Source organism: Castor canadensis, chromosome 4, assembly GCF_047511655.1.
Source record: "Castor canadensis chromosome 4, mCasCan1.hap1v2, whole genome shotgun sequence".
Classification (NCBI taxonomy): Eukaryota; Metazoa; Chordata; class Mammalia; order Rodentia; family Castoridae; genus Castor; species Castor canadensis.
Window position 1 is genome coordinate 4,145,642 of NC_133389.1, and position 25,431 is coordinate 4,171,072.

Genomic DNA, 25,431 nt, shown 5'->3' on the forward strand with positions numbered 1-25,431 from the left:
CATCTGCCAATCTTCACAGGTAGTCAGGTCACAAGAGTTTATATCTGATAGAATTCATCCAGTTGCTCTTTTTCCTCCTAGATCACAACTGCCCACCCAACAGCAGTCAGTCACTCAGTCACAGGACTGTGGTCATGAGCAGAAGTAGTCAAAGTCTTAAACTAACAGGACACTAAAGAGACCTGGGCTAATAACATACTATCACTGTGACACAATCAGTTGGTTTCCAGGTATTTATTAAAACGCATTAATAGTATTACCTTACTGTTAATGAAAACTGAACAGCACATATGCACACACACATACACACAGAGACATATGTCATGCGTTAAGTACCAACATGAGTCATACAACACCTCGAGTAAGCATTAGTTCCCATTTTCCCAAGAAAAGATGACCACTCACAAAATCTTTCCCCTTCTCTCACTCTCTCTATAAAATTAATAATAGTCTATATATAGGGGAAGAATGTGGTATGCTGTATTAGGCATGGAATCAGACTCGAGGCAATGTAAACTTCTTATGTCCGCGGCCCTGAGTTTTCTCTAACCAGGCAATCCATCATTTTACATTGCATTCATCTTTCCATTTCATTGCTCTACTTTTTTCCATGCTTCCCTAAAATGAAAGAATTCCTTCCCTATGTGAGTTTTTGGAGGACCATATAACAGCATCTAATGATCTCTCAGTATGTAAGAATGTATATTTCTACATGACATGCATGGCTCCAAAAAATGACTTAGCAAGTCTTTCACAAAGATTGAAAAAAAAAAAAAAAAAAGCAATAATGGGAGTTTAACCGAAGGTATGGCTAAAGGAAATGAACAGAAGCCAGTAAGGTAGATAACTGCTTATTCTGTGGATATGTACAGTCCAAGCACCTCATATATAGAAAAGGCTGCTTTCACAAAAGCAATGCACAACACATGAATTATACAAAATGTAAAAGACTTAATAACAGACAGGAGAGAATGATACATCATATATCACTAAGACTGGAATTAATACTAGAGATGTCAATTGCTCCTAAAACAATCTATAAAGTTAACGCAATTACAACAAAAACTCTAACAAGATTTGTTTTCAGGATTTTGAGACAGTGACAGGTAAATTGGTCTATGGTGTAAGTGGGTAACACTTCAACATTATTGCAGTGGAAGGTGTTAACAACCGTGACAATCACTGATAAGGGATAGGCTGCATTATTCTTTGTAGCAGTGAAAAATAACTTTATGCATATATTTATTCTAAGATATACATATGTAAACAAACGTTATCACATCACATACTGGCAGAGAAAATATTCTACCAAAAATTAAGTGAGAAAAGCAAGGGGCAAAAACAACATGTACTGAAAGCAATTAGATGTGTCCTTGTACAGATACATACTCATAGAGACATACCTATAGGAAATCAGTCTACATAGATATGTGTTCAAATATTTACACATGTATACATCATAAATTTACAAGACTACACAGAGAGAAAAAAGCTCCATGAAGATCAAATTAAAAATGACTTCCTTTGTCAAGACGACTGGAGATAGGGAGAGTGACCTGAGAGGGCATGAGGAATATCTGAAGAGCTGGCTCTTTAATGACAGGATAGCCATAGATTCCTTGTAATTTTAAAATAAGGGACAAAAGACTAAGAATACAGCCAAAGACAAAAGTTAATTGTAAGTGAAGTAGTACAGGTTTTAAATTACTATACTTATAATTCTTCATCTTCACTGGAGTCATTATTTTGATATTCTAACAATTTTCAAGGGCATGTTATTATCAGCTACTACTTTGAGATTCACCATATTTTGCATAAAAATTAGATTAATATTGTCCTGAATGCTACCAAAATAAATGGTATTGGGTTTCAAATTTTATTATATTAAAATAGTATGTTATTTAATATATATTCATAAATTACATACTGAAGGTACTAAAATTATAAAGATGGTAGAAAATATTTTATAATCTGGGTTAGAGTTTTCAAAAGAAAATTTAAAAACCAAAGGCTACCAAAATATGTAGGAAAATATACCTTATAAATATTAAAAATTCTATATTGCATGATATATGATAAAGGTAAAAGAGCAAAGAAGAAATATACCCAACATACATATAAAAACAGATGATTAGTAAAGGCTGAAAAATGAGTACTTAGTGATTAATTTTAAAAAGGTAAGAATCTCAGAAACTAGATAAAGAATATAAACAAGCAATTCATAAATTAAGATATGCAAATAGTTATGTATACATTACATGGTGATCAATGTCTCTACAAACCAAGGGAATGTACATGAAAACCCAAGGTTCAGATGCACAACATTTAAGAAAACTGATAATATAAAATACTGCAAAGAAAGAATTCACACCCCTGGTAGCAGTGTAAGGAAGAGAAAAGGTCCACCTCACATCCTTGAACACACACTTGGAGGGACTAGCTCTTTCCCAATAGTGTCACATTAAAGTTCCAGAGCCTAATGGTCAGAGTCTGCTAGTACAAGATCCCTGTGTTAGAGTACAAGGGGTTTTGGAGGCAGGCTAAAGGGAGGAAAAATGGCTACTGCACTGTCCCTGTGAACTTCTCCCAGCAACAGCTGTTGAAGAAGGCCTTCTGTGTATATTATGTGATTGCCCAACCTTACTTGTACAAAAGCCATTAAATAAAATAGAATACTGCAGACCTCATGTGCCAACATATGAGGACTTCTAAGACATAATCAAGCAAAAAGATCAAGATATGTGGGTCCTTTCAGCTTTTAAAAAGCATACATATACACGCACACAGAAAGTCATTAAGTGGGTATTAAGGGAACCCTAGTTAGCTATAAATGGTAATTATCTTTATGGAAGGCTTTCCAAAAGTGAGGGAACTTTCAGGTTTTGATTCATGTATTTTTGGCTCACTAAAATTATTCATGAGGCTATCTTAAAGTGTTACATATGTAAAGCAAATGGAATAAAAATAACTGCACTGGTCAGCACTACATAGAATGGAAATGTCATCATGGAAGAAATGTCATGGCAACTTCAATTGGGACAAATGTGGAAACTCTCAGGCACAACAATGCTCATCTTGACACGAGGAGGAATCAATCTGCTGAGCTGGGTAAAAGACTTAAATGTAGTAACACGAGCTGCAAAGGCAGGCACTAGGGAAAGCTGGACACCATATTACAACCATTACAAGAGGAGTGGTAGGGTGGGGATGTAGAGGGGAGCTAGCTATGTCATCATCTACAGCAAGCAAAGCTGCATGTGAATCATGCAGCAGAGGAAGAGTGAGTAGCCATCTACAGAAGGAAAGAAACAGGAATGACAAGTGGCACCTGGTGGAGTAGGAAAAAAGAACTGAGCATGGAATATGACAGTAAGACATCTGCCTTTCAAACAGGAAATTTCAAATAGTAAAAATCATGTAAAAAGTGGCAAGTTTTGTGAGAGTGTAAGCAAAATATTTAAAAGTAATGGCACAATAGTACATACACTGTTAAGCAAGACTTCTCTTTTCATAAAGCTATAAGGAGTTTATAGACATCTAAGGTAATCACATATATAATCTCTTGAATATTTTCTGCAAAAGAAATTTTACTTAGCCAATGTGTGGATCCCTCGGCCTTCAATTTTAGTTTTCCTGGTTCCAGGTTGGGTTGCTGTCTGAGTCCACTTTACACAGGGCAGCAAGGACATACACAGGCTCCTAGGGAGGAACCTGAGGACAGCCACTAGAGTTGCCCCTCACCTGCAGCACACAAACACCCTTGTCTAGCCAGTGATAAGAAGCCCTGTGAGGAAGGCTGACCCTCCAGACTCACCAACCAACCTCAGAGTAGAAGTAACCTAAACCTACTTATTGCTTTGGTTTGTATGAAAAGTCTATAATTATTAAAAGAAAAAAAGAAACCTACTTTCCTTTATATTGATTTTTTGTTTTCAAAATGAATTTATTCAACATACATTTAGTACCTACTAAATACCAAGAAACTTAAAAATGAGTCAAAATGAATATGGTTTGTTGGGCTTATGAAAATCAAATGTACTAACAGCCTCTGATGTGCTTCAGAAGAAGAAACTGGAATGACAGGAAGCCTATTTGAAAAGTCCACCTCACCTCACAGGATTGCTGTGCCCCACCGCCATTATGCTTCCCACACAGTAAAAAGGCTTTACTAACGTCTTGATTCCAGAGGATTCTGATTAACATCCTTAATTAACTCCACTATCTTCCACATGCCAACTGCCTTTGTCATGGTCATCATGTCTGATTTTTGCACACTGCTACTCTTTCTCCTTCTCCCACCTTTTGCTCCCCATTCACATTTTTCACATCACATTCACTTCACTTACTACACTGTTCAAATATCCTCTCATAACATCCACAACCAGTAAGATGAAGAACGTAGTTTAAATCTAACAAGTTCCTTTCCACTTTCCACTCCCATGAGGGTCAACGGAAACAACAAGGAGGAAATTGTAGGAAACCCAAGTTATTTCCTAGAGATGAACACTGAAGAAACAATCTCATTCGTGTTGTGTGGTGACTGAAATACAAGGTCAGCGCTTGACTTTCCCCCATGTCTTGTGAAGCAAAAGGGGTCAGCGGCAAGGCAAACCCTGGAAAGCCTTGATAACCCTATCCTATCTTGCTAGCTCCGGTTGAAAAATATATTTCATGAAACACTGTCAACATAAAGGAGATCCAAAAGCAACCTATTAGAGAAATAAAGTCTCAGCTTTCATCAGCCATCAAGTGCACTAGCTAGATGATCATGTGAGGAAAATGAAACTGAGAAAGTTTTAGTAATTACCATGTGTGTGCTGATGAGAAACAACCATCCATCCCAGAGCCTCTTAGGTGAAAACACGCAGCCAACAGTCAAAGTTTCTATCCTTCAATGAAATAGGTCCCAGGAAGTTTGCCAAATGTCAGTGAAATATAATTGTGTGTGTGTGTGTGTGTGCCATATACACATATATGGTACTAGGGACTGAACTCTGGGGTTTGCACTTGGTAGGCAGGTACTTTCCCTCTTGAGCCATGCCCCCAGCCTTATGTATAATTCTTCACTACAGGAATTGAGTCTCCAACATTCCCTTCATTATGAGACTGAAAGAAGAAAAGAGGGGAACAACATGCAGACTGTTTCCCAGACTGACTTAACCACGAAGACTTTTTCTTCTTATTTAGTTCTTTTTCCAGTATGGTCTCATGTTTTTGCCTGGGCTGGCCTGAACTGCAATCTTCATATTTCCACCTCCATTACAGCTGGTACCTGCCACCACACCGAGCTTACTACTTTTTGCTTGAGTTGATCTCTAATTATGACTCTCTAAATCTCCATCCCATGAGTAGCTGGGATTATAGGCATGAGACACCTATAATCCACAAAGACCTTTTTTTTTTTTTTTGCAAGGTTGACCCAATACTGTTATTTGTGGCTCAGAATCTGTGACGATCATGATCTGAACCACCGTGGAGCTCTGCCTTCTGCTAATCTTCTGCCTGGATGTTTCATTGTTATCTTGCTACTCTTGATATAAATAGAGACCCCTGACTCTTTATGTCTACATAGCAACTGCTTTTGGGATTGATTTAATTCCTTTCATTTCTCTTAACAAGCCGGGTTTAAGCAAAGTGAGGTACTATAAGCCAGGAAAGGGAGGTGGATGGGAAGGGCTGTGGGAAAAAAAAAAAAAAGAAAAATCTTTACAAAATAATCTAACCATTGTCCCAAATCAAGCAATCACTAAAATCACATTTTTAAATGAGGTAACATAGAGCAAAATGAGCTATAAAACATATTCATGAGAAGCATATCAAGTATATAAAATAATACATTTGAAATAAGTCACCTAAATGTATATATTCATGTGTATGTATGAATGATAGTTTACTCTAGCTTTTCTAATTGAAAGTTTTAAAATTTAAGGTGATATAAGGAGAATTTTCCTGATCTGAAATCTTTCACAATAATTTTGAAAATCTAGGCCAGAACTTGGTTTTACTTGGAAGAAACTAAAAATGTCTAAGAGAAGGAGAAAGAGAGGAAGACTAGATGTGAACCAACAACTTCCCGCTCTCATGCAAGGAGAACACCTTGCTGGGGAGCCTGGCAGGCTTGGTCTCATAAATCACCATAGGCTCTCAGACTCACATGGGCTCATGTAGTGGGGGGTGGGGTGGCTATAAAAATTTAAATACTACTTAAGTGGCTGAAAGGAGATCCCATCCTTCACACCTGGGATACCCCAGGAATCAGCAGGTAATCCACCTAAAGGAAGATTAGAGTGAGGAGACAGGGCAAATGAGAGGAAGTTTATTTTCTGCCTCTACCCTAAATAGCCATAAGAAACTTATCTTGGAAAAATTATTTGAAAGAATCTTCCATTAGCTTTGACTATGTGCCTTACAAAGCTCTCTAAGTTATACTATACCAAATGTTAAAATGGATACGTAAATTTTATTCGATTGGGTCCTACTACCAAGGATTATGTAAGCATTTTATAACTCTAAAGTTAGTGATCACCTTTGAAGAAAAAAAGTAATAAAAAGAGTCACTGATGATAAAAACCACAGAATTCATCTAATAATTCACATCCACTTTTACAAAAATGCACCATGTAATCCATTTAAAAATAATAACTGGTTTATTTCAGCCCCTGTACACAGTGTTTGCCTTTGTCCCTTGTAAGCCTCTCAAATGTCTTATTTTAAAGGAATATATAGTACTCCCGGAAGACATTTTCCCATTTCTATTCTCTTCGACTCCTGCGAGCCCTTGTTCTGTGTGATAAGGCAATCTCCTCCGGGATCTGAGCTGTGTAGTTTCGCACCACGAGTGACAAGGACTCGACTTGAATAACTGCTGTGCGCAGGTTGTAATTATGTCAGCTGGAGTGTTGAACAAGGGGACTGATTAATGTGAGCCCCAGCCCAGGCGCAGTCCCTATCAAAACCTCCGCGCAGGCCAGCAGTGGGGACGGGTTAAAGCAGAAAGACAAAACACGCTGCATCGCCCATGATAGATGAATTGCTCCAACGGTCTTCAGGCAGATGCTCCAGGACAGTATAATATACAATTACTCTGCCTTATCACCTTCCCAGGGACAATAAAGCTTCCTCCTTCCATAGCTCATGTGAGTGAAGGCAAAATTAGTTCTACTTTTACAACACTGACTCACTTATCATGTTGCCTTGATTGTGCTTTTACAGCTAAAGAAAACATATATTCCACTTTTAAACTAAAAGCAAAAAACAAAACAAAACAACAAAAAAACCCCACCAAACAAAAACCCTTAAAAATAAAACTGAAGCCTTGAGATACAGTGCTTCAAAAGATTGGTTTTGTTAAGAAGAAATGCAAGGAAAGTAATAAAATATGTGTGTACATAAGTAATGAAGAACAAGTACACACATATAACTGAAGAAGTAAGATTTGGACTGTATAATCATTACATTCATATGTTGTTTTTTAAAGACCGTAGAGAAACTATGCATTGGAAGGAACACATAATTAGAACTATGTATGTGCTGATTTTTCCATGTACTTCTCAGACATGGGGACACAGTTCCCCAAGTCTAAGAACACAGGACAAATGATGCAGACACATTGCAACCACTCCTTTTCTGACTCTTTCAGTCTCTTTCAAGAAATCTGTGATTACATAGTAAAAGAAGGCTTGCTTCCTCAACCATTTTAATAAAACACTGTGATCAGTGCTAGAACTAACCTACTGCAGAAGCGCCACAGTGATTACTCTACTACCTTTATTTGTATATGTAGAAATGGTCCAAAAATCGTGCAGAGGTACAAAACAGCATTATCTCAATTCACAAAGGGAAATAGGGCATTTATTTTTAAAGTTCAAAAACAAGCTAAAGCCTAAAATTATCATAGAGCCATAACAATCTTGAGGTAACTGTAGTAGTATATAATAAAACAAAAAAATTCTGATACGATCAAAGGAAAGCCACACAAAATGTTAGTGAATGCAAAAATAACATACATCAGCCTGTGGGGCAATGTATATGACTTATTCTCACTTTTTAGTGGTTTAATACAACTGACACCAGCATTCAGTTCTTATAATATACCCTAAGTCCCGAAAACAAATCATGCACCCTATCTCACCCTAAGGAGTGATATATTTGCCTTCACTTTTCATATTATATGTGCACCAATTCCAATACATACATGAGATTACTACACTTCCTAAGGTAGGATGCACTACACTCACGTCAGGTATGTTAGGCAATGTAGCAATCTGAAGACACTAGGATCAATCCAACATGGTCTTCAAAAGAAATTTTAACACAAAAATACACAGAAAGGACATTAAGTACATAACTGGCAAAAGTGTTGTAAAATGTTTCCATAATTATTTGGAAAAAGCCAAAAAAATAAAAAGTAAAAGCAAATGGAATGGATTATAAATGCGTACAGGAGTCAGGTGTCATGACAAGTGGTTGTTCAAGTGTCTCATGATATCATTAGAAGGTCCTGTTAGGTTTATTATCATAGGAAAACCCTGCAACATTAACAGAAAATGTTTAGGACAAGTCAGAAAAGATGCCATATTCTCAGTCTACAGTTAGCATGAGCACTCATTAAATTATATGGAGAAATGTTAGCTAACAGCTAGCGAATTTTTAAATTAATAAGTTAAAGCCTTTTGAAGAAATTCTTCATGTAAGGGAAACGAAATCTCATTTTTGGATATGTGTGTACTTGGTGGGGGATGAATAGAATAATACTATCAGCATCTCTATTTTCTTGACACATAACTTAGAACAAAACAAAATCAAATTTAGTGCCATCTAGTACCTCAAAATGTGGGAACACTGTTCCACTGGCTGCACAAAAAGCAGCCATAAGCAAACAAATGAAGCAAAAGTACACGTCTGGTCTTTCTACCTGCTCCCCCAGCTGATGCCATCCCTTCATCCCTTGATTAAACTGCTTCCCGCAAATCCCAGGAACCATGCACTTAACTATTTCTTTACCTCTGTGTGCAAACCTAGTTTCTCTTCTCACAAGTTTTCTAAATCCGGTCTTCCCCCAAGCACCCTAGCCTCCCGGTAACTGAAGCTACATGTTCCTATTTTATCACTGGAAAGGCCAGCACGCTCTTCTTGTTGCCATCGGTCCTTCGCAGTGCTCCCTTCTGTGTCTCTGAGCATATTACTCAGGTGCTCAGGTACTAACTATTTGCCTCTCTGCCATAAAAGAGAACTAGCAATCACATTATCACCTTAAGTTCCACACTGGTTAAGTACTGACTTTCAGACCCACTGTTGTGTTTCCAGCTGGATCTCCCACAGGGTCTCAAATCTCAAAAGTAGCTGGTGTCACAAAGGTAATACATCCATGACCATACCCACTGCAATTTTCCTAAAGGGAATCCCCCTCCAGGAGTGAATGCATTACTAAAGTATGCCTTCACTCACTCGGGGGCCCTGGCCAGCACACCTAAAGGACAACATATCTCTGGAACCTTCCCCTCAATTGACTGATTTGGTTAGCATGTCACTTTACTCTACCTCCCAACCATGGAGTTTGAATATGCCTTATTTTCTGCCTGTCTTTTAAATGATCTCCTGTCTTCTGCTGCATTTCCCTTTCAGCCATCTTTGCCATCAGAGACTCCGCACCATACAGAGTGTGTCATTTTCCTACTCCACATTCCCCCAGCCCCTACTGTCTTTGAAGCCAAACTCCAGCCTGCCAGCATGGAGTGTTAAACAAAGCCATTGGTAATTGTTGTGGCCTTTTATCCCATAATCCCACAATCCACACTGTTCTGAGTGAGAAGAAAATTTTCAAGCAAAAGAAAGGTATAAAAGAAAGGTATTGAAGAAGAGGGAGGCATCTTGACTTTAACTAAAGTTAAAGATAGCTGAGGTTTTCATAACAAAAAAAAAAATCTCAAGTTTAAATGTCAACCACTTTCCACCCCAAAAAATTTAATCCAAGAGGAGAGTTATCCTATTTAAACATAAGCAGCTAACATTTACCATATTTTTATCTCAATGGGAAAATTCTTATTCATTTTATGGTATTTCATATTTGTGTTAAGAGCTGTAGTTTAACACAAAGAAACAAAATACTTAAAATATATAAACCTAATCAGCATACACTCAAAGCCTACCAGTGAGAGAACGCTAAACAGTGTCATAGCTGATATAAAAGATAAAAAGTAGGACTAAAGCTATTTAGCAAGAGTGCAACCAATGTCACTGAGAGTAAGGTTTATGATTTTGAGAAAAATTAATACTAAATTAAAATTTGCTGTAAGGAAAAGTATCAGGTTACATAGTATGCGAATGAATAATAGATTTTAGTTATTCTAGTTTATTTTTATTATAGCTCAACTGTAGCTCCGTAGTGAGTAATAATATAACATTGTTTTATCAAAAAACCAAGAATGTTCAGGAGTAGTTCATTTTCTATAACTTCCTAAAGGCAACAAAGAGTTTATGCTCCATTCCCTTAATCAAAAAGATGAAGATGTAAACTTTATAAAATATATAATGTCTTTATAGAAATTTTTAAGAAAAACCCAAAATGTGAACAATACATGCTACCACACAGAAGGCAGCATCTTACTCTATAAAGGCAGTTTAATGTAGAAGGTAGGCTGATCTCTCCCTCAAAAAAACTGTTTTCTAAATGTTTAATGTTTTGTTGTTATTTCTGCCATGATTTTTTGCTATGGCCCAAGAAGCAATATTTCAGAATATGGTGAACAAAAGGACTCAAAACAGAATGAAGTAACTAGTATTTTACCATTCTGATTGAAATAATGAATGTTGGTTAAACGTTTACACAATTCACAGTTGCTCAGTTTTGTCAGGTTCTTTTTGCTGGGATCTACACCTGAGACGGACAACATGAGCACCATTTGGGAAAGGCACAATACTCTACTGACTGCTGTCACCCTTCTTGTGATAACAGTGTTTGCCTAATAAGCTTCATGGCATGAGCTTCTAATGCTACAGGATATAGACAGTTACACTGTAAAGTGTTTTGTTCTGTAATAATGGCACTAGTGTCTGAGGAATAAGTTACTATGCAAGAGACTATTGCCCAAAAAATGTTTTCTATTTTTTTCATCTCTAAGGCCTTTCTTCTTACCACAATATATATAGCTATATCTAACTACCACCCAAGGGACTGTCCATAGTAATTCCTTGTAGAAAGACCATCCCCAAAGATAGCTTTGGTCCTTTTATAATGACTGGATTTGGGATTCAACAACAGCAAGTTAAATAAACATGTTTATCTAGATTCTACTTTAAGAGATAGCAGAGGGAATGTATGGTCACTTTGTGTTCAAAATGGCTCTTCTAATTAATCTGTGATCTCAATGCCTATTTCAGCTATATCAACGAACAAAACAAGTTGTACTGATAAACAAAAAGTGGTATCACAGATACTTTTCCTTTCAAACAAATTAGATCAATGTGTAATTGTTAGTGCTATGGAATCTATTGTCAATATGTCATTTTTTACTTAAACAAGTGTTTTTAAAGAATAAAATTATCAATATTAACTAAAGGGCAGAAATAAACACTTGAGTTATATCAGCACATAGTATCCTAGGCTGAAACAAAAAAATGTAAAGCTTATATATCTTGTATGTTATAGCATAGAAGATAAAGTATGAATAAAATAAGGTATATATGCTTGTAATACTAGACAAAAACAACAGAAAATGTAAAAGCACAATAAGAACTACTGAGAGAAAATTCACTAATAACAGAAAGAAAAAATTAGGAAATATTTTATTCAGGAAGAACTCAATTTTTGCTGCAAAGGATAGACATGGGGGGAAAAGGAAAAGAAGATTTATAAATAATACAACTGTCACACTTCATTACAGAAAATCTGAAAGGCTATAATTATGAGGACATTGTATTTATTGTTAGGGAACCCCTCAAAAAATCCCACCTCCACTTATTGGAAACAACTACTTCAGGTGAAATAGTACAACTTCATAAACTATCGTAAGGACACATGACAGAAGTTTTAAAGCAGTATTTATGCTTCACAATGACCAAATGCAGTTTCACAAACCAGCCACGATACTGACATCTACCTGTAGCTAGCTGAACTGTGTGGAGGTAGCAAGCAAGAAGGGACAATCTGTCCACCTGCAAGCACTACCTACACAGTATGGACACCTGTTTCCCAGAACAAAGTAATCATAATTTGAAGGAAGCTGTGGAGCCACCATTATCCTAGGAAAAGTTGGGAAGGTAACTGGATGGTTAAGCTGTAAGACTAATCTTTCAGACTGGTCCATTTGGTTTTTTACTCCATTAAGTAGATTAGCAGTTACAATAAACTATGAAGCAATAGAGACGAGATAAATGAAATAATGACACAGTATTGAATGGAACTTTAAATGAGAAAACAGACTTAAAGTATATTCTGATCTACACAGGCAATAACCAAATGGCTTTAACATAAAACGTGTCTAATACTAATAGTAAATACTTTCATTTGTATTATTTGTATGTGTCTTTATTCTTTGAGAAACTGAAAATCATCCACACAAATTTACAATTATTACTGAATTTGTAGGAAAATAAAACAATGTGCTTATCATTGACAAGTGTATCATTTCACTTCTTTCTCCTGTACATATGATGCACTACTATGAAAACAAAGATCCTTTTTTTTTTTTCTTCTCACAGTTCATGGCCAAATCCAAGTTTGTTCTATCCATTGCTTCTCCTGGTGCAACCTATGTACCTGCACAGGAAGCCAAAGGAAAATTGGAACTCCCGGGAGGATTATTCAAAAAGAGAAAATTATCCCCTGTGGAGTTTGTCTCCCTAACTCAGGATGCTGCTGAAACAAATGGAAGATAGAACAATGAATCCTGTTATACACTGAATTCTTAATGCCACCATGTCTAGGAACACTGCACTCTTATTTAATTATTCACAGTAATTTAAAATGTTATTTAAAAATAATAATTGTATTTATTCAAAATGAATACTGTGTGTTTGATCCCCAGGAATGGAAAAGAAAGAAAAAAGAAAAAAGAAGTGGTCTTTGAGAAATATGTTTAAGAAATTAAACATATTAAGATCATTAAGTATAATTTTTTGGTCATTGTAGCTTAAAACTTCCCTAAAAGTGTTTCCAGTAATAGGCAAAGATAAGACAGAATTTTGTGAAGTTAAAAGTATTTTCCCCACAAATTTTTAAGATCTACACAGACTTCAAGCAGTGTTACCTAATAGTAAATTCTCTCTGCTACAGTCATACATGAAAGAACTCACCAAATCTGATGGTTAGAATCATGAATGACGATTTAGATGAGTAATAAAAGACACACTAGGGAGTGTGGCCAGAGGTAAGCATGCTTTCTAGTGGAGACAATGGCTCCCTGAGTAAGGAAGGTAGTTCAAATACCCTCAGCCTTCCCCTAACACAAAAAAATAAAAAAAAAAAAAACGGAAAATCCTCTTGAGATCAAAAAGTAGTGAGTTAATGACTTCTGTGGAAAACACTGGCTGGGGGTAAGTCAGCTACCAAATAAGGGGAAAATTCAGAGTGTTTTCCTGTAAGTTTAGCAAAATCATGGAATAGATACTTATTATGAGATGGGAATTGTAGACTTCATTCCTCAGCTCCATGAGATACAGTATTTCTATTTGGGATTGATTTCAAGCAGTGAAGAAAGAAAACAGTACAAAAAGAAACAGTAAAAAACATTTTTTTGGAAAAAAGCTTATGTAAGGTTAGAAGTATTGAGACAATTATGAGTTTGAGGAAAAATTCAGTTAAAACTAGTTTGCTTTACAGGATTGTCCTTAATATTTTGAAAACAGCAGGCAGTGTTTTGTGTTACTTTTCATGGCTTATTGTTTACTATGCATTCACTGTATTTACTACACAAATCCTAAAGAAACAAAAAGGAATCCAAGAGGAAAATAAGAAAATAGAAATATAAGAAACTAAGCAAACAGAAACATAAGAAAAACCTACTTGTGGTTGCTTCAGCAAAACTCATCAATTCTCATATGTAAGCCAACGTTCTGAGTGAAACAGAAAGAAGTTGGACATGAACAAATTCTGTGGGGAAGTACGAATTTAAAAATTAGAAAGGAGACTTACTACAACATGTAAAAGGATGTTGTATTTTGTTCTCTCATTAATATAGACAAGATAATACATAAAGAAATAAAAAAGAAAAATTTAGAGTGATTCCATTTTAATGTAAAAACTAAAGAATTTGCTAGATAAATAACACGGTAGAACAGTATGCTATGAATCTAAATTTATGCTTGGAAATTATAATGCACAGTAATTAATGGCGAAAATGTTATGGAATAATGATGGGATGTAGAGTAATGATTTGTAATGGATTAGACGTTGGGATATTTTAGACAGTAAAAGCTAAGGAAAGGGGTCCATGTTTACATCTAAATAGAATGAGATGTCATTGCCTAAATTAATAATGCAAACTTGAAAAATAGCCCTAGGTTCAAAAGACCAATTATAAAATTCTTTTGTAAACAAATCTATATTCACGTTTTTCATGAATAATCATAACTACTAGTATTTCTGCACTAATGCTCAATTTATAAAATGAGAAATGTATTTTCAAATAAAATTTAAATACTATTTCAATTCCTTACTTACCTGCAAGTAGTGTTAATAAAGATAGACAGGAATATTCTACAGAAGAGTTTTTTTCTCTACATGTACACTAAGCAAATAGAAATCTAAATGGGAAAAAGTTACTTAAATATTTTAAGTCATAAAAATGTGACAATATCTTTTTAGGAAATAAGCAGTCATCTTAATATGTGATCATCTATATAAATCATATATACTCAAATTTATCCTGTCAAAAGAGATATTTCCTGTGTTTATGTGGTATCCACCCTATGGGGGAAAAAAAACTTTCTGAAATTACTACAATGCTCATCCTAAAACCTTTTTCTTGTTAACAAGAAAAGGAGGGGGGGTGATCTGTTCTAATTTCCACATTTCATTCATAGTCCCTAACTTCCTATATTTGCAAGTTCCTTGTCAAGGTTAACTTGCCTTTTGTTCACTTGTAAAAGCAAACCTAACCACATGTACACAGAAGAATAAAGCCCCTGCATGAATAGAAAGGCTCGAACTGCTTACTTTCAGCAATTATAAAATTATTTAAAAGTTTTAAATAAAAATAAAAACCACACTTTTATTGAGGACATGAAGCATTTCGAAAAGAAATTCAGGGCAGAAACAATAAACATGGAGAACACCATTCATGTCCTTTTTAATGCAGTGCCTGTCGGGGATGCAGCATGGACTGGTCCAGCTGGAGCCAATGCACTGCTGCAGAGAGGAATGCTATTTTAGAATAGAACCTGCACGGTGGACAAGGTTTATGACCTTAACCTTTGCAAAGTTACAAGACTCTTTCCAACTAAAGAAACCTGGAATACTTGGAAATATACCTGTGCATACAAATCACAATCCTACCCAGCATACTTCAGATCATAGAAAAAGTCAAGTCAGAACTTTGGCTGTAGTAATACCAACTTTAATAACAAATTCTACAAATTTATTATTTATAAAAAACCGTAGACATGCACAAAGATTTAACGTTTTCAGAGTAAACACCTGAAATGGTGTACATGTCTAAGAATTTAACACATTGATTATTATGTACCAGGCTAACTAAAACGGGTTTGTGCAGTTATTACACTTATATTACACAAGACTGGTTTTCAAACTAGGCATTTGAATCTGTAAAGTATTTCAGCAATTATCCAAGATTGATTTGGAATTTATAAAATTTTAACTACTTCAAAAACTGTAAAACAAACCCTCCATGTTGGAATACATTATAAATAAAATTTAAACAAACTAAAATCCTACAGGACACTGAGGCTCTGCATTAACTCACTGAATAGCATCTTGTAACTGAAAGGGAAAATAAAACCTGCAGCATGCTACAGCACTCACTGAGATGATAACAGACACGAGCGCAGACGTGCATCATGAACTCCAGGTGCCAGTCACTGGCTAGAAAACTACAATGCGTGCCTGACACGATACCCACAGGGGTCCCACAAGGATGGCCCACTAATAATCCACAACTCAAGAATGGAGATGTGGCAGCCCTAGAGTTTAACGAGTTCCACTAAGATGTTGATGCTGAATCCTCCTCACAGCCTGTGTGCTTACCCACACCCACAGGTTGTGAGCTTGGTCCAGGAAGACAGAAACGAGATGCCAAGGTTAAACCAGCAGCAACTGTCATCAATAACTGACCCCATCTTAAAAGTTTCTCTTGTTAAAATAGTCTTACTGTGCTATCTGTTAAGTTTATAATGATTAAATATTAGATTTTAACTATGAAATACACTTGCATAATACACTTCTATTTTACACAATAATTCTGCTACTTAAAAACAGAAGTTTGAAAAACACAGTTCTATTAGAGATTGATTACTAACATGGAAAGATAGTTACAGCATCTTAAGTATGAAAAATAAAATTTATAGCAAAAGAGACCAAAAACTCACCTCCCCCAAACAATAAAAACCTCATGTACAGGGAACAGACTAAAATCATATATTCCTAGGAGCTAAGAGTGGTAATTAATGGACATTCTTATAATTTTCTAATTACTTATCTGCTTTAAAGTGAAGGCAACTATATAGTATCATCTCTGTAATAAAGAAAAACAGCACTTGATAATATTTGTATTTTACAGAATATATATTATCACCATCTTGGAATTACTATCTCTAATTGGATCACCATTTCCCAAATTTCCAAGAAATACTAATCTAGTGTTATGTCAAGATAGAACTCATAAACTGTTGAATGAATAAATAATGAATGAATGAAATACATCTGCAATATCTCCGTACTATTCCATGACCTTTCACATAAAACCTAACTCTATAATGTGGCTGATAACAGAATTATGGCAATATATTTGTCGAATGCAAAGGCTACATAGGATATTTAGAGAAAGCTCCATGTTTAGGGAACATATTATAATACTCAACAGAGCAGGCTTCATGTTTCCACATTGTTGTGTGTGGCAGTGACACTAGAGGTCTTCAGCTCAATGGCGAAACAGGTTACTTAAAACAAGTTATTCAGCTGCTTGCCAATGCCACTGTACCAAATGGGGTCCAAATTCACGTTCAGGCTGCAGGGAAGATTGAGCCAGCAGCAAGCTCTAGTCTCCATCTTACTTCCACCATGCCTCTGGACACACACCTGAGGACCTGTGCAATCTGCACTACATCTTTCAGTATCTTGTGCATCTTTCAGCCATCACAGACCATAGTGACTGGACTGAGCATCCATGACCTCCAAAAAGCTTTCCCCAATAACATTCTGCATGTGCCATCCATCACCACCTAACTTCAGACACACACACAGATTCCTTGAAATTTCACTACCTTTCACTCCACAGCTGAGATGCTCCCTCTGTGGGAATCTATCTCATCTATGTAGGAGGTCTCCCCCAGTCACTTTATTTATTCACTCAAATCTATACTACAACTATTTGTGAAACTCAAGTTGCTTATTATATTATAATATTCTTAAAGGCAGGAAATATTCCTTACTCACCCTCTCAATGAGTGCTTCACTCATGGTAAATGAGACACCATATACATGGTCAATAACAGACTGATTGCAATGGTTCCTTATCTTAAGCAATGAAATGCAACACTGCACATTCAGGTATGACAAACGTCAATATAAAGATTATAAAGATGGTAAAAAGCACGGTATTTTAAATGACTTCCACTTTGTATGATACTACGATGGTGGATGGTTGTCATTATAAATTTGTTCAAAGCTGTAGCAATCCACAACATTTACTATATTAGGGACATGGGTGTTAATGTTGCGTTAACCTAGGTTCATCACTTGTGATACATCACTTGTGATAAATGGCCCACTCTGTTTGGGGCACTGATCATCAGGAAGGCTCTCATGTGGAGGAGAAGGGGTATCTGTGAAACCTATGTACCACTACCTGTCTACTCAGAAATTAAAACTGCTTTAAAATGTTTTTCAAAGTTACAAAAATTAGGTACTAAAATAAACTCCCCACTAATAGGTAGTCATGTTTTAAAGTATGCTAACTTATGTTCACTAGAAAAACTTTAGCTGCGTTGGTGATACAGTAGAGTTCCAGCTGGTCAAGGAGGGAGGTAGTCTGGCTTGTTACCTGTAGTCACACCAGGGGCACCTGTATGGCTTCTCTCCAGTGTGCACACGCTTGTGCCGAGTCAGGTGGGACTGAGTTGTGGAGGCAAAGTTACACTCATCACATTTGAAAGGTTTTTCTCCTGGAACAGAACAAGAAATGTTGTACGTGAACAGTAACAACTGAACATGAAAGGACTAAGCTGGTATTTTAATTTTTATTATCAATTTATTATTTTCATTTCCATAAACTGTTAAGAGTATCATTCAGTGAATTCCACACATTCGGGATACTTGAGTATTTATTCTCAGAGTGAGAAAGTTAGAAAACATTTACTATTTTATTTCTATATCAGAATATAAGCAAGGTATAAAGCACATATCTAAAGTGCATCTTGTATAAACAAGACACTGTTATAAGTATGGTTCAGCACAGTAGCTGGAATGATTTAACAAACTGTGTTACGTAAGTGTCATTATAAAAAATCAAAGTGAGGTTAAAATGATGGTGAGAGATATAACAGAGGTATACTTTGAATATAGAACATAAAACTTATCAGATTACTCACTTTAAATATGAAGAAAAAGAGGAGTTGTGGGTGTTTCTAAAGTGGTAAAGCACTTGCCTAGCTAGTAACTGTGAGGCCCTGAGCTCAATCCCTATTACAACAACAACAAAAAGTGTTAGAAGTAAAAGAAGTTACAGTTATTAAGGTTACTGAAAGATACAGACCTCAAAGAAACCTCCAGCATAATTTTTAATACCACTCTAAAACATACCAACACTGCTCAGATAGAGCCACAAGACAAAAGACGGTGAGGCAGCAGTGCTGGTGTGTGGAACAAAGCACACAGCTCATCAGACACCTCTCTCCCCCTTAACCTCTTCTTCCACTGACACACACAAAGCGTTGCTGGGCTTTTCATTCCACAACGTCTATTGGCTGGTGATCACTTGATACATGGCTATTTAGTTTTAATCACTGTAAATTTAAATTTAACAACTGATACTCAACTATTGCAAAATGGTTAAAGAGGTCTGGAACAGCTTGGGAATGTGAACTTACATTTCAAAGAACAAGTTTAATCAAATCTAAATATAGATTATATACAATGAATACAAATTTACCCTCTGAATTGGAAGTGTAAAACACATACTAACTTTCAAATTGTTAGTACAAAAAATAATAAAATATTCTAATAATGTTATATAGATTTCATATAGTAAGGATAATTTATTTGTGTTTGCTTAAATTAACTATTACGTAAGTAATTTTACCTGTTCCCCTTTCCCTTTTTTAATATTAGCTACCAGGAAATGTAAGATTACACACGTAATCACATTACATTTCTATTGGACAGTGATAAAGTAGAGAAAAACTTTAGTTCTCTCTTTACCCCAAATAACTAATATAGAATAATATTCTTCTAAATAGACTTTTCTGTTAACAATTTTTGTGTATATGTTGGATTAAATTTATGTATTTTCCATAATTATTACCAATTGTTTTTCAGTTTTTTGTGGTAGTGTTATACACATACTGATTTATTTACAAACTGAAGGCTCCAATATCTTGGCTTAAAATTACTCTACATCAATCTATTAATTACACTCTATCTGTTCTGTTTAGAAATGGATCCTATGTCCTCTCAGTCTACTTACATGGCCTTACCCATGGCTGTAGTAACATTTGACTTATCACATACACATCTTGCGTGATGGCATTTTATTTCTCATCACAGCACAATGGAGGGCTGGATGACACCAGATGGTTTTGCCATATCTCACTTGCTACCTGGTAACCTCTTGAGAAACATCAAGAGGATAACAACACCAACAGGCAGGGTGTCTGTGAGGATTAAGAGGACAAAAGAGCACACTTAGCAGAGTGCTCAGTGACCAGCTACTGTCTACCATTGTTGTGAAAGCATTTTCTAAACACAGAAGATGATATTCCTCACGATGATTGAAGGAACATACACATGGTTCTCATCAAGAGCTCAGACCCAATCAGAAGATAAGCAGCCAACACACAGCAAAAAAATTAATGGTACTGCGTAGTTAGTGAACATGACACAAAGATAACATTTAGTATATCTTGTCAGGAAGTATTACTATTGAATTATTTCTATTAAAAAAATCTACAAAGCAGACAGAAACAAAAACACATTTATTTGAAAATGATTTTTGTCTCTTTTAGGTACCTGTCCTTAAGATAAATCTTACCTTCAACAACCCAATCATGTCATCCCCCTAGGTCTACATAACTCTTTGCTCTCCATTTCAAAAACTCTAGTCAAGCAATTTAAATTGCAGTCAACAAATCTAGTATACTGGATGACACACAGAAACTTGTATTCATGAAGATGGCACAATTTACCTTAATTTGAGGGAAAACATATATTAATATTGCATAATGCTAAAGGAAAATTATTCAATCTCTTAAAATTTGACCAAAGAATATTCTATAGAAACAGAAAAACAATCACAAATAATCATACCAGAAAATGTTTTCATTTTAAGAATGAATTTTTGTACAAACTTCAACGAATAATAATTTAACTGCACACCAATGTCAAAGTATAGTTCGCAAGGTAAAAGAACACGATTAATTATTTCACTAATTTGACATATCTGTCTAAACTGGCAATATAAGGTCATATAAAGCATTTAAAACAGCTTTAAGGAGGTACAATTGACTCATGTTTATAGTACACAATCTACATTTTGTTACAGATGAAATTACCCCACAATCAAGATAATGAACAAGCACAACCAATACCCTCAAAGGACTACTGTACCTGCCTCATAGGCATTCCATCACCAAACCACATGTACTTAATGTCACTATACGTTCATTAGGTTTTCATAAAAATTTATATAACGGAAATGTACACTCTTTTTTGCCTGGCCTCTTTCCCAAAGCATAGTTATTTTGTGACTCATGCATGTGGGACTGGGGGAAAACTACTACATTTGTTTTCCTTGTTGAGTAGCAGTCATCACATGTATACAGCACATTTTGCTTATCCATTTATCCATGAAGCAATATTTTTGGCTACCACAATAAACAAATTTGGTATGAATCATCTGTAAGTCACTGAATGAAAATATATTTCCCTTTGTCTTGGTAAAGTACTCCAGAGTGGAATGGCTAGGTAATATGGTAGTTATGCATTTCCCTATGGAAAACACTGCCAAAGAGTTTTCAGAATGTTTGCTCATTTTCCATTCTTACCAGCTGTGTGAGAGTTCCAGTTGCTCCATACTTTTGCCACCACTTACTGTGTGGGTGGCGCTTCGGCTCCATGTTCTTCCTGGAGGCTGAAGGTCTTTGCTTGTGCTTACTGGCCACACCTTTATACTCTTTGGTGAAGTTTCTGCTCCAACCTTTTGAATCTTTTTAAATTCTTTAGTTGTTTCCTCAGAATTAAGTTTCGAGGTTTTTTTTTTTTATGTTTAGGATACAAATCCTTTATAACATTTGTGATTTGAACATACTTTCACCCAGTCTGTGATTTGTCTCTTCATATTCCTTGAGTATTTCTTGGAGAGCATTAGTTTTTACCTTTGCATCTTTAATGAATTTTTAAATCAATTTGACAAGTAATTTCTTAAAACGAAAGATGGGGTTTACCTGGATCAACATGGGAGGAACTAAAATCTTAACAATATCAATTCTTCTGATATGTGCACATAGTGTATCACACATTTAGATGTCTGCTAATTTCTCAGCAGTGTTTTGAGGTTTCTACTATATAGGTTTTTTCTGTCCTTTCCTAGATTTATCTCTGAATATGAAGCCTTGTTTGAAAATAACTGACAAATATATGAAGACATCTACTTCTGGAATCCATTCTGTTCCACTGAGCTATCTGTTCATATTTCTGCCAATAATAGGCTGTCATGATTATAGTAGTTGTATAATAAGACTTCAAGTTTATAACTCTTCAAATCTGAATATAATGAAATAAAATGATCAAGAAATTTACAATATTTTTTCATTATCCAAAAATCACACCTGTATACTAATGTCTCCTTATTCCATTCAGTCTAAGTGTTTGTAAAATGTTTTAACATGCAACTCAGCTATGTAACAGCATTAGTAGACATCTTGAAGGTATCCATTTTTCATGGATTTGGCAGGTATCTGAAGGTAGTAAAAGGGTGACATTATGGATTCCATTGTGAATTCCATAAGTTAAAGATATAAGATCTTCAAAATTAATTTTCTTAAACTTCTTTAAAAAATCAGTTTATGTATGTTATTTCACTTAAATGTTCATGGAATTTTTTTTGTAAGTTAAATTTTAAAGCATTACATTTAAAGAATAATGGTATTTATATTCTTTCTACTTCTAATAATTTGAAGTCCACATTGAGCAATTGTCATTTCATATTTACCTTGACCACACGATAGACTAAATTGTGTAATACTAAGGCATTTTCAATTATATACAAGGTGATGGGAAGATATTACACAATAAAAATATTAAACAAGTCTCACACAAGTGTGAGTTCCGGATAAGATAATACGTTGATTTAGGCAAATAATAGTTTATTCAAATCTGTTAATTTGCAAAATGTTCAATGCTATTGCTCTAACAGGTAATTTTAAAAATTAACAAGGGGTAAATTTCTTCAGGAAAAATATAGTACAGAAATACAGACGGAGTTTCTCGGTTGTTACTCTCAATGCGTAGTTCAAAAATATAAATTAAACTTCTAGACCATGAAGATTCAAAGAAATCTTAAAGATTTAAAATAAGAATTCCAGTTTGCTAAATATTTGTTTGAAATGATTCAATGAAAAGGTATACAGACCTGCAAAGGAAGAGTCTTTGATGGACCATGGGTTTGGAGTAGTGCTTCAAAATTTTTTGTCATTCCAAATCCAGAAGGATAAATAAATCTGAGTTGAGATATTAACTACTCCAACAATACTATCTTTAGTCAACATAGTAACCTGCATATACCCTACTCAAGTAAAGTAGAACAATGACAGGTGTGTCTTTATAGTACCAAAACTACTTGGAAGGCTCAGGTGGGAAAATCACTAGAGCTCACAAATTTGAAAATAGCCTGAACAATATAGGAAGACTGACTCAAAGAAAAGAATGTAGAACAAAGAGAAACTTTTGTTCTTTCTAATTTTTCTGTACATGACAAAATTTATTAATTTATACTGTATTGCTTTTTATATTTTCCTTTACACACATTAATCTCGGCCAAAATAGCTATTAAGGAATACTGTGCACCTTACATACTGCTGATAGAAAAGTAAAGGACAGACGGAGCAGGGACACCAGAATAGCTTGTTGCCATAGTGCCCTGTCCTTTTGTGTGTCAACCATCTGTCAGACTGGCTGGCCATGTCTCCTGGAAATCACACTTCGCATTCCTTAGGGTGGGCTGATGGTTATTAAGCTGGCCAGGACTCTTCAACTGCACGTAAGGATTGGCTCCTGTGCCCTTGAATCAAGGGTCTCTGACAGGTGATAAAAGTAAATCTCAGAATGGAAGATGCTTTGTGTCAGCCCCCTAGACAGTCTGTATTGCAGTAGGGAATTATTTACGCCATTTGGAACACTTTGGATACCTATCCCTTTCCAACCTGATTGTAATTTGCCTGGGCATTCTGTGGTAAAAAGGTAAACCATGTCAAAGAGGGAGACAGCTGAGAAATACAGAGTTCAAATGTACTAGTCAAGTCTTGCCTAGGGGAGAAAAAAAACAGCTGCGAGTTGCTTAAAAATTTTAAATCCAGCTTAAAACCTAAGTGCCTAGACTGAGTTGTAAGGAGCTGTTTTGTTGAAGTGAACAGTCTTAAGAAGTGACTTTGATATTAAAGAATCATATTTGATTTGTGCCACAGAGGCAGATAAATGCCAAAAAGACAGATACCTCTGTCTGTGAGACATTGTCCTATATGGTATAAAGTTAATAGCAAAGTAATAAGGAGCTTCTGGACCTGACATAAAATATAAAGTTGTGCTGGCTCGATGCAGGCTTCCTGATCGATCCATCACCTGGAACACCCTTGATGGCAGTGTTACAGATTCTACTGTGGGGTAAGAGGGGCACTGCTACTGGACTGGGGGCAGAGAAGGGTAGTCTCTTGTACCCTGGGGCCACACCAGATGGGACCAAGTGAGCTATAATAACACAAATCGTAACACTTTGATACCAATAAGCTGACATTATGAATAAAAATCCTAATGAACACAGTTTTTACACATCTTGCCAACTGCTGCGTAACACCGACAAGGACGACTGCCATCCAGTGTGCCCTCTTGTCACCTTACACTGAATCCTTAAGTCAGGGATTGAAACAATGCATGCACGGAAGGCTTTTATAAACTCACAATGGTATTTTCTGTTCTTAGAATTACGTTTATGTTTCCAAGATTAATCTAGACAGTGAAAATTTCCCTTTGGTTCACTGGCTCTTATTCCACAAGGAAATTTGAATTGCACACATTCAAGAGCTAGGAGCTACAGCTGCCACTCATTTTCACTGATCCTGCAAATGCTACCTTGGGTACTGGGGCTGCTTCTGTCTATACAACATAGCATTTCAAAATTCACAATGTACCATAAATAACGTATTTCATGCACTTTAACTTTAGATCATTTGGAATGTGACTATCAAACCAGACAATCTTCATGGTATACAAACAAAAAAAGGCACAACATTTACTTATCAATTATGCTACCACGTGACTCATTATCTTCCCTAGAAAAGAACTACCAGCAAACTGTGGCTCTTATAATAATTACAATGAACAATTGCGATGAAACAGTGCTGTCCTGGTCACACATAATTTAGGATTATGAAAGTAATTATAGAAAACATGAAACGAAATTTGATTAGTGCTTAAAACTTTTCATTTTTAGTGTGTCTAAGCCAGGAGTCTATTTTGTTGAATCACCAAGAATGGACATTGTAGGGGGGTGGTTCTCTTTAAAATGCATAATTCTCTCACATGTTGCTATTCATTTTAACTGAAAGAATAACTGAACCAGAACTTACTTCAGATTATATCTACTCACAGATGGAATGATGGACAGGAGAGTAGGCAGTCAGAGAAACAGATGGAAGGGGGGTGGTAGCTACTACACATATAGGTTGCTAAGTAGTCAGGTGAGTGGGAGATCCCTGCTACTCACCTGAAGAGAGAAGGACCAATAAGGAGATCATCAATGTGGGCTCCCCAGATCACACACATGAGACTAA

At 35.7% G+C, this 25,431-nt stretch overlaps 1 protein-coding gene across 4 annotated transcripts in view; it reads right to left on the reverse strand.

Moving 5' to 3' along the window:
- Positions 1-25,431, reverse strand: part of Znf407 (zinc finger protein 407) — a 447,403-nt gene that overhangs the window by 149,616 nt on the left and 272,356 nt on the right. For 3 of the 4 annotated variants that reach the window (XM_074069625.1, XM_074069626.1, XM_074069624.1), the window contains one exon: positions 18,216-18,336. In XM_074069625.1, coding sequence (XP_073925726.1) covers positions 18,216-18,336 — 121 coding nt within the window. Of the gene's footprint in view, positions 1-18,215; positions 18,337-19,865; positions 25,365-25,431 lie in introns of those variants that run through there. The other variant, XM_074069627.1, reaches the window with a different exon arrangement.